This window comes from Xiphias gladius, chromosome 24, assembly GCF_016859285.1.
Source record: "Xiphias gladius isolate SHS-SW01 ecotype Sanya breed wild chromosome 24, ASM1685928v1, whole genome shotgun sequence".
NCBI classification, from domain to species: domain Eukaryota; kingdom Metazoa; phylum Chordata; class Actinopteri; order Istiophoriformes; family Xiphiidae; genus Xiphias; species Xiphias gladius.
This window is the reverse complement of record NC_053423.1, coordinates 5,308,590-5,319,547: the sequence shown is the minus strand read 5'-3', so window position 1 is coordinate 5,319,547 and position 10,958 is coordinate 5,308,590. Positions and strand designations below refer to the sequence as shown.

Here is a 10,958-nt window from a genome sequence, read left to right as displayed (position 1 = left end):
CGAATTTTGATGCCATACTATCTATGCTGTTACTTTACATAAACACAAACTCATTCTTGGTGTACGGTTTCATAGTCAATCAGTGCGTATAAGCAGCGATCGGCCTCTGATCTTGTCATGATTACACACCCAAACTCTCATTTCACAAAAAGCCCCACATAATGGCAGGTGAGGAGGAGGGACACGAGCCGGTCATACTGACGCTGGACTGCCTCATGGTGAGTGACTTTTCTCTCACATATAAACACCCTATTAAATCCACATGAAACCCTTCAACTACTAAACCCAGGACCCCCCCCCCAAATGCTTTTCCACACAGTACATCAGTAATGGGTACTGGTTGACTCATGGTGCATACACAAGTACTAAGACAGACATCCAAAGAGGTCTGGCACACAATGTATGAACAATAGTGAGGTCAAAGGGTCTGCTGAGGTGATGAGGGTCATCTCAGTGAGCGGAATATGAAGATAATTACAGAGCTATTATGGCTGGAACAGACAAAATGCAAAGAGTTGGAATAATGTCAAAATGAACAAAGGTGGCCTTCTTTTTAACATTTATTGACAACAATTATATGTAAGACATAATGAGGCGCAAATTTAAGATAGTCAGATTCATAAGTATTCCAGTGTGGTGGCACATAGGCAAAAGAAAATGCCCAAACAGCGGTCCAAATAATTGAATTTATATCAGTACAGTACATGACTGGCTACACGCAGATTATGGCTGATCACATTCCCCTTGTTCTTGTTAAGATCATCTCAGCCAACAATACCAACTCTGAGGTCTTTAGCCCACTTATGCTAACATCTTCTTCTAATTCTCTCTCCACCAATATTATATATATATTATTGTGATATAAAAAAATCAACTGAATCAATGGCTCTGTAATTCAAAAAGCAAGGAGAAGAAAAAGTGTGACAATGGTGTTAAGCGCCTGGCTGCACCACAAAGTCACGCAGCCAAATTCATTTGCATCCTCGTGAAAAAAGGTGCTACTGGAAGCTTAGTGACTTGGTAGCTAACAAACTAGCTTGCCAAGCTAGCTTGCTAGCTACCAGTAAATATGCTAACTGGCTTGGTCGCCAATTACATCCAAAAATGGATGGTGCAATGCAGCTGATAAGATAACTTACTCCATTACGGACTCACTGGCTCCGTTCCCTCAAAGATCAGCATTTGCCAGCATGGTTTGCTATTGGTCAGAGTTGCAAACTTGTGTATCAAAACGACAATCAACGCAAAAGGACGGGGAAAAATTACCTGTCTCCCCAAGTGAGTCCACTGTTGTGATTCCTCTGAAATGAACTGATTTTTGATACACATGCTGGTGATACCGAGCACTTCAGATGTTCAGACAGGACAGTGAAGCAAAATTTGCCTCGCATTACCTCTGCACATTTGACTTCTGAACCGTTTTTGCAGTCTGTTTTTATTTGAAGCAATAGTGTGCGGAAGTGTGTCTGTGTCAGTTCATGTTCAGCTCAGACTTTAAATATCAGAACTCGCCAGGAACTCCAGGTCTGTCATTTTGCCTTCAGTCTCTCTCCTTTTTCCTCTCGTCTCTGTACGTTTATGAAGCTTATGAGTCATAAAGCCTGGGGACAGTTGTTCATCTTTCCATTGATTTTCTATACAATCACACATTATGTAAAATTTGCTTTAGGGTCTTTCTGACCACACCTGTAAACTGTGTGTAACCTGTAAACAGAAAATTCAAATGTTCTTAAGATAAGATTTGAAATCCCCTTGCTCTCTACTGTACACATGCTGTAACGTTTAACAAAATGATATTTACAAGTGATTCAACTCATAAGGCCATTGTATTTACAGACATCGACAACAAAACCCTCCCTCCTTCACTCAGATCTATGATGTTGTGGTCCCTCGGAACCTAGGCCCCGGCCTGTAGCGGAGTGTCCAGAGCTTTAATGTGGACACTGGGCAGAGTGAACCAAGCTAAGGGAAGCTCTCGTCCAGCACTGTCATCCTGGAACTTGATATTAAGGTAGAAATCTCCAGTGTAGAGGAAGAGCAGAGCACCCACACAGACAGCACTTTCTTTAGGTTTAACCTGGTGATGGAAAAGAGACACAGCAGAAAGGACCATTAGCAGCCCCCTTTCAATAGTTTCATAATGAAGCTGGCACAGTGTCAGCCAGAGCCAAGCCAGCAGGGGAGGAAGTTTGAAGCCGACCTTAGCTTTGATGAAAAGGTACAGACAAATGCAGCGTTTCCTCCTCTGTTAAAGAACAATTTCCCAAAATTATGCAGTTTTAACATTCAGAAATAAAGGGAATTCATTCACGCTTTCATCTGCATTTTACAACATAAACTCTTTGTTCTGCCATCATCAAGTCGTTTTTTAATTGCCTCCAGCTTGTTCGACATTCAGGAGTGAATTTTTTTTTAACATAAAAAGGCTCCTGTCTAGAATCCTTTCCCTGGAGAGATTCTTTTCCATTTAAAGATTTCAGCCATGACCTTTAAAGGACCATGCTACTGTTTTTGTGGTTTTAGCCTATTTTGCTAAGCACACTCTGGTGCAGATTTTTAAATGTTACTCTAATTTGCCAGACAGCAACTGGTTTCTCTTTATATCAAGTCACAATTTTTAGTGAGTTGAAAGAGGCTTGAGTTAGGTAATCAATCTCAGTATGTTTTTATTGCATATTATCATTTTTCATTTTTCTTAGAACACATTTTTAAATTCTTAAATGTACGTGATGTAAACGGTCATCAGTAACACTGAATATACATAGTTTGGTTTAACTGGGCTAAACACTGGCATGTGCTAATGATGCAATCTTTCAGGACCACAGGTAAAGCCATACAGTATGACTACAACTACTATTGTTATTACTACTAGTGGTATTGTTGCAGCCATCTTTTAGTTTAAGTCCCCCTATTAAGCATTCATTAACAGTATTTAACAAATATAAATAAATAATAAATGATTATTTTACACACTGTAATGTAGCTGCATGCAGATAGAAGTGTTTATTAATGTATTTGTCAACAAATAAATTACCATAAAGTTACACACCTTTGTAATCATATGTCTTCATATGATAAGTTATAACTGGTGACAAATATGGTACATTAATAAACACTTAAAACTGTCCTTATGGCTGTGTTGAACTGCACTGTAGCGTGTTATAAACTGTTTATTTAATCTTTATATTCTGCTTATAAACGCTGAACAGGGGGACCCAGAGTAAAAGGTTACCAGTGTGCCACTGTTTTGTCCCTGCCTATTGTCAGTTTTCCTTCTATACTAGTACTACTGGTACTTCAATGGTAGGTGGTACTAGGGCTGTCTTTTATCACAGCCTAGATGTTGAGAATTATTGCAAATTACTAAATGTTTAGGAACTAGTGTTGGGAACTGCTTAGCTGAAACACGTGGCAAGCTTGAAAGTAGCTTGAAACTGCTCACCAGTTGTGAGCAGAAATGTTACTTTTTGAGATTATCCCAATAAAACTTGAAGCATTCTGATTAAAAAAAAAAAAAAAAGTGAGAAACCAATTGCTGTTTTTTTCTGAATGAACTTTACTTCTTAAGTCTAACCCTGTCACTACCTGAAGCATTCTGGTTACATAATATCATGTAATTGTGTGAAATGTATCTCTTTACTGTTTGTTGGGAAATTACATTAATGTAGAATCCCAGCCCCTACTGACCGCGTCGATGTAGAAGGTGTTGGAGCCGATGAAGGTAACAGCTTCCTCCAGATCGTAGTTTTGGACTCCGTTCTGGTAGTCCTGATAGGGCACCACAGTCAGAGCCAGGGGTCCCACCGAGTTCTTGCTCATATTGGTCAGTTTTACCTCCAGGGTCACAGCGTTGCCCACTTTACAGTCGGCAATGACATCGCAGTCACATGGTTTCCCATTCACAAGCACATCTGGAAAAAATACAAAAGAGGGGATTAGCAGGACAAGAGAGGAGAGTTCTTTTGCTAACATTTTGTACAAAAATGGAAGTCTGAGGAATCTGGCAGAAACAAGAATTGAGACCTTTCAAACCAACATTCAAATCTGATCATTCACAGGGCTCCCAACCAATCTCCACTCCATTTGTATTCATCAAAACCCGACCCGACAGTTAATGGCCTATCATACTGTTTCTGGTGGAGGATCAATAGGCTTTGTTTGTCCTAAAATACATTTTATTGACATCAGTGGAGAGTGCCAGAGCTATGGGTATTAAACTGAATTCCCTCCTGTTAATCTCATGCATGACTAATTTCTGTCAAGAAGGGAGGAATGAGATTGTTGGAACAATCCAGCCGTGCCCCACACACACATACATTACACACACACCATCCACGAGTACTCTGTGCTCCCATGGCTATATCCCAATCTCTCCTGTCACAACCAACCAAGAAACACTGAGTGAGTTCAATTCAATTCCGCTAATGTGTGGCCAGTCACTCCTAATGTGGCCCCTATTTGGCTGAGGTGCAGAGGGAGACATGATCATTTGTTTTGAACAATGAGCTCGGTAAACTGGGCTCCCGTACGCTCCTGGCAGGCTGAGGGGAAGACTGACTCCAAACATGGGAGATTCAGGGGCACCTGAGGAGATCCCCCAAGTAATGACTCCTCCAAGAATAACGGTGGCATATTATGCGCACAAATAACACACGCATGCACAAACCGGGCGTCATATGCTTTCTAGTGTCAAACCCGCGGCTACGATAAACACTGTGAGCCAGAGCGGCCTAACCTGTGTGACAGCCTGATGAAAGAGCCGAGCTGCGTTTGGTGCTGCTGGTGTGCTGATCTGTTGCGTACAGCCAAGTGTGAGGGTCGAAGGGGGGGAGGTGGAGAGAGACAGACAATCCAGCAGGAGGGAGGGGGCAGGGGTGGGTGTGGGGGGCTAAGGCAGTACTGTCACAGTCAGTGAGAGAGCCCTGGGGAGGCTGGAACTACAGGAGGGTGACATTCAGCTCCATGTCTGTATTAAAAAGACTCTTCACTCAACACAGACAACCAGCAGCATTCACTAAAGGGAGATTATTTTGTTAGCCAAATACAAAAAGTGTTGATACTGGCTATTTATAAAAAAGGTTTTTGATTAGTCAGTAAATGCTGTCCTGTACTTATAATACAACCTGTCTATGTCATTATTTATCTATGGGACCAACATTCTACTGATGTTGGTATCATCCACTTACGGTCAGGACTAGGACGAGTCAGAATCACCACATTTCATACATATACACACACACACACACACACACACACACACACACACACACACACACACACACACACACACACACACACATTTTATATATATATATATATATATATATATATATATAAAAACACACAAATATATGTATATGTATGTGTGTGTATATGTATGTATATACAGTTAGGTACGTGAGTATTTGGACAGTGACACAGTTTGCATATTTTTGCCTGTGTACACCACCACGATGGATCTGAAACAAAACCATAAAGATGTGATTGAATTGCAGACTTTCATCTTTAATGAAACTGATTGTCAGTCAATTCTCCAATTACTTGTGAGCCTCTGAAAATGAGGGACTAATTTTAAAAATGGCTGTAATTCCTAAACGGCTAATGTGATATTTTTGTTGAACCCTTTGAATTAAAGATGAAAGTCTACACTTCAATCACATCTTGAAGGCTTTGATTCAAATCCATTGTGGTGGTGTACAGAGGCAAAAATATGTAAACTGTGTCACTGTCCAAATACTCACGTACCTAACTGTATATAGTCAACTAAAAACTTAATCGGCCAGAGTGTACTGAGTGTATTGTACCTGGTAGCCTTATTTGACTAAATTAACTATAAATAAACATAAAAAGCTAGTATTTGCAGCATATTAAATCATTTAAACCTAATTTTTAAATACTGAAATGATAAGAATATTCTGAGAGCCGACCAGTGTGCACCTGCTCATACTCATATGATTTCCAAAAATAGAGCTGTAGCAACTGGTGATCCCAGCCCAAGAACTATTGAGGAATATACAATCAAAGCCTCAAGCATTAAACACGAAAACTGACGGAGCATCCTCACGCAGACAAGTTGGTCTACTGTTTTTAGATGATGTGCCGTGTTGGTTGTTGAGCTGTGATATGCAAACTGCTGCTTGTCAAAGTTTACACTTGACTTTTTGGTCATCTGTTTTAACGAAACGCAACCAGAATGATGACTTCTTTGACGTGTGTCAATAAGTTCAGTTAACATTCACAAACATCAAGTAAGTTAGACCCAGCAGTTCAAAATTGTGATGACGGGGAAGTGTTTTCACAACATCCCCCCTGTTTTCAAAGGCAGTCTGTCCCTCCCACCAACGAAGTAACTAATGGATTCATCCTGGAAGGCTTTTGATCTAGCACTTTTCTTCTTAAGAAGGTAGCATCTGTGATAGTTCAACCAATGAGAATTCGGTCGTAAGGGAGCAAATTCTAACGACCAACCTATCAACCAGTTGACCGGGGGACTACAGCCCTAATTTATATTCTGAAATAATTATTTTTACAATCTATTCATTAGCTGCAAAGTAATTTCTTCCTGCAGGAACATGTAGAAGTGACCCTGGCAGCGGGTAAACTCTAAAAATCATTAGTCTTTTTAAGTCTCAGTCTACAGTTGATATTTTTCATTTCAATACAAATACACCCAGTAAAGTGAATAAAATATCCCATTACTGGGCCTGTATATATATTTATGTATTGTAAGTACAAGCTAATACTAAAATTATTAGCAAAGCTAATATTGCATTTACACCTGCCTAAGATCCAATCAAAATGTCCGTCTGATCACCGCCTGATATGGTCTAACCAATCTGACGGCAGGAAGTCTCATAATGCCATAAACTTGCCAGGCCAAATGCTGGAATAAATATAACACTGGTGTTAGTCAGGTCTGATTCGCCTTATCCAGTACCTGAGATGACTTAACAGCAGTTTGAATGGCATCATTGTAGGACGCACCTTTTACCTGCAAATCTATTTTTTACACAAGCCGGAAGGGTAAAGAAAGTTGGGTTTGCCATGTGGCTACATGGATAACCATGGTTCCCTAAACTGTAGGTGATGTGGATGACATTACAACTGCAAATCTCTGATTTGCTATTTTTGTTGTAGATCAAACATCATGTCAATTACCCCTAGCAGCTGTAAAGTGCATATGGAAACTTCTGGAATTCTGCTTTTGCTGGAAGACATTTGGACACCCATGCAAACATACATATGTGCAAACAGGTACAACAGAATCTTTTCATAGCCAATAGCGCTGAGCGTATAGTGACACCTTAGCGAGTAGCTATATTTAGTTTGTTCAAAGTCTTGTTGCTAGGAGATGTGCAAATTATAGATAGCCTATAATGGCTCTAAAACTGGAAATAAATTCTTTCACATTAAAAGTGAACAAAAGAGGATGGCTTGTCTGTATTCCCACACACATGCAGCTCAGTCATACACACACCCACAGCCTGCACACTTCCAAAAACTTTATCTACTATCCTGGACTGTGGATCAGCACCGAGGCTGTCGACTGATTTAGATAACCAACATGTACACAGAAAAACAAGCAGTGGGAAGAAAAAGTGGCCCACTCCAAGGAGGATAACTGCAACTGCATTCAAAAATTATTTGTTATTATGAAAAAAATTGATTTTAATCACAGTTGTGAGAATTTAGCACTGACGACATGAGATGACACTGACTAATATCCACATTTTAGATTACTCATCCACTACTTAACCTTCAAAACTGAACGTGGCGAGACAAAGGTTTCTGGCCATGGTTCTCTAGGGACTCTCAGCAAACATCTTTGCATCTCCCCGGAGAGGACTCGAAAGGTCACGACAAAATACTGCTTTTTAAAAGCATCTGCTGTGTGTTTCCTGTTGTGCAAAACTGAGAGCTGTAGTGCCACTGTAGCCATGCTCTTTAGTTTACCTCCACAGCCTTCTGTTAAGTAGGTATGTCGAGGAATACAGCTTCCCCAGAGGATGAATATAAATAGGTTACAACCCCCAGGATTATAGAGGTAATTTGGTCTGAATAATTTGAGGGAAATATCTAATTGTGATAATCCTGATCAATATTGCGATTTAAATGAGGATTATTTTATTTAAATTCAACTGAACATCTGTATTTGTGGACTAGTATTATACAAGATATATCACAAACTTTTCCCGTTTCTCTATGAATGATAAAATATTGCTACTTAAAATATGGTTATATGGTTACTTGTTGAAGTCCTGCAGGTCAGAGAAAAGTCAACTTTAAAATTAACTTGGCTAGTTTTCTATTTAAGAAAGAGCAGTTTAGCTTGCATTTATCAAAATATTACATTTGACATTACTCAATAATCAAATATAATTATGACATTCAGAAGTTCAATTTATCGATTTGCATGGTTGGCCAGTTATAATAATGACCAACTGCTGAGCTACAAGTTAGCTCCTGCTAGCTACTTAAGGTCAGGTGGTCACTCAGATTATTCATTTGGAAAAAAAACTCTGTTTATCTTTTATGGCAGAAAGACAGAGCCCAGTCCTTATTTTTCCAAATACTAAAAATGATACTGTGTGGTATTTCTTTTAACATAAAACCATTCTTACACAAAATTAGCTTTACTTAATGACAGCTGAGTGCATTTGCCGTTGAAAGTTGTCATTAAAGTCGTTAAATGAATGGTCACTTGCTACAGCTCATTAAGACACTGTTAATTATGCAACTCTGAATTAAAGTTACAATTTGAAAATAGCAATTAAAAACAATGAATTGCTCAGCCCTAGAAATAGTTGAGATCCTTGCCGCACATTTTCTTTTAAAAGGCTGTTTTCTGAGTCTAACAACAAAGACATGAGAGTACGGAGTTTCTTCCCTGCCTGATGATATTAGCTGGAGGGAGGAGGAAAAGGAAGGAAAACTGGAGAGGTGAATAGAAAGCAGGAAAAAGAGACAAGTGTGCTGCAGAGGAACAGTTTGGCCCATTAGAGGAATTGTCCTAATAAAATAGGCCACAAAACACTGAATAGGTAAATGTCAGCAAAAAGGAGGATGAGGATTTGGAAGGAGAAATATCACTGCGACAAAGTACTGCTCCAGCAAGGGTTGCACGAGCAACAGGTACGTCACAGGGTGTGTGTGTGTGTGTGTAAAGGAGCGTGCGGTAGTCTTATCAAAATGGTGTTTGTTAAGAACTGACTTGGGAGGCTAATTTTAAATGCACCAGGTTGCTGTGTTTTGACAGGTTCATTAATAAACTCAGAGAAATTATAGAAATTGATGTTTCTTAATTTCCTGCCTGTGCTAACGGGCAGCTACATTACTTACAAAATGTTATGTAACACAGAAGATGGGATGGGCCTTTATGTTAGCACACACAAAGCTCTGCCCAGATGCTGCTGCTGGAGTCTGCAGAGGCAAAGCGCTGCGGCAGGCGTCGCCACAGCAACCAGGAGAGAAACAGGCAGAGAGAGAGAGACATGACACCTCCCTCCTGGATGAGTATGAAAGCCACAGATCAAACTACTACTCAGAGATTAAACAAGCCTCTCCGCCCCTCATCGTTTCGCTGTCACCTGTGAAGTTTCAGCAAAGGTGAAGATAAAGACGACGATCGACACTTGCAGATTTGCCGGTGTTTACAAGATTATGCCGTGCGTCACACCGGGTGTCTATTCAGCTCATTAAAATTCACTCACAAATATTGTGCAGCAAAAGGGGGAAGCAAACAAATCAGATCCAAACAAATATAGATGTGTTCATCACACCTCATATAAAATGACATTTTTGAAGTGTGTGTACAAAATGCTCACTAAACAAAGGGGGTGTTACTCTGCTGCAAAAATGATGACATCTGAAATATGCTATAATGTTGGGGTGCATGTGTGTGTGTGTCTGTGTGTGCATGCGGTGAAGAAAAACCAATGGTATAAAGAAGACAAGTAGAGGTTTTTTGGCAAGTTTTTGAAAAGGCATGTTGTTTTTGTAGAAACAGTGGGCCAAAAAGTACTGTTGCATAACATACTGTGGGACATCAGAAGGTGAATGGAGTGATTATATAATGAAAAAATATATCTTTAAAATAGATATACATTTCTTTTTAACCAATTGTTAATTACATTTTAAGGATGTATTAAAAAAAAAATAATCAAGAAATCATGTATATCTCTTCTCCAAAAGTCCAAAATGAGAGCTGTCCCCCCAAAAAAGTTAAAATCATAAAATAAATAGAAATCAATAATAAAACGAAGTGTTTACACCTCAGTTTAGTTCCTAGAATTGGAAAAAGAAGGATAATACTTTTGCGTATAGAAGGGAGAATAAATAAAGAAAAGAGCAGAAACAAGAGAAAACCTCTAAGAGAGTAATAAAAAACAAAATCTACACACAACTAAGACATATTAAAAAGAAAAGGAAACTCTGACGCTGCAAAAAAGAAACAAAATAAGGATCAATTAATCAATGCAAATCTATTAAAATGAAAAAGAAAATTATGCCTATTGCCAATTTTACCTTAGTAAAAGTAATAATAATAATAATAATAATAATAATAATATGTAACCTACGGCTTCAATATTACAATAATGAGTTGATCTGCAAAAGATATTTTATGTATTTATTTTTAATCAACCTTTATTAAACAAGATAAGTCCCATTGAGGTTTTCAGTTTATCTACAACCAAGTTGCAGATAATCTAACAATAATATTTAAGTCAGGTAAAAGTAGGCTAACAACAGACAAAACTGAGATTCTTCCAGCAATATCAGATTCAGCAATTTAAAATCCTTTAGCAGACTGTTCTCAGTGGCTAGAACAGAAAATATGAAACCCCCCCATTTTCTGTGTGTAGATTAGGGACAGACAGCAGATATACAGTATGTCATGTCATATGAGATAATGATTACAAGATGAACTCTGTGGAATAAATTTGCAGAGATATGATGGC

General features: G+C 38.9%; 1 protein-coding gene across 7 annotated transcripts in view; it reads right to left on the bottom strand.

Annotated features, from left to right (window-relative positions):
- Positions 1–547: 547 nt before the first annotated feature.
- trappc9 (trafficking protein particle complex subunit 9) overlaps positions 548–10,958 on the bottom strand; it is a 206,214-nt gene continuing 195,803 nt past the window's right edge. For all 7 annotated transcript variants that reach the window (XM_040121713.1, XM_040121717.1, XM_040121715.1 and 4 more), the window contains 2 exons: positions 3,688–3,911; positions 548–2,077 (listed from right to left, as the gene is read on the bottom strand). In XM_040121713.1, the coding sequence (XP_039977647.1) occupies positions 1,898–2,077; positions 3,688–3,911 (404 nt within the window). In that variant the 3' untranslated portion in view covers positions 548–1,897. The remainder of the gene's footprint in view (positions 2,078–3,687; positions 3,912–10,958) is intronic.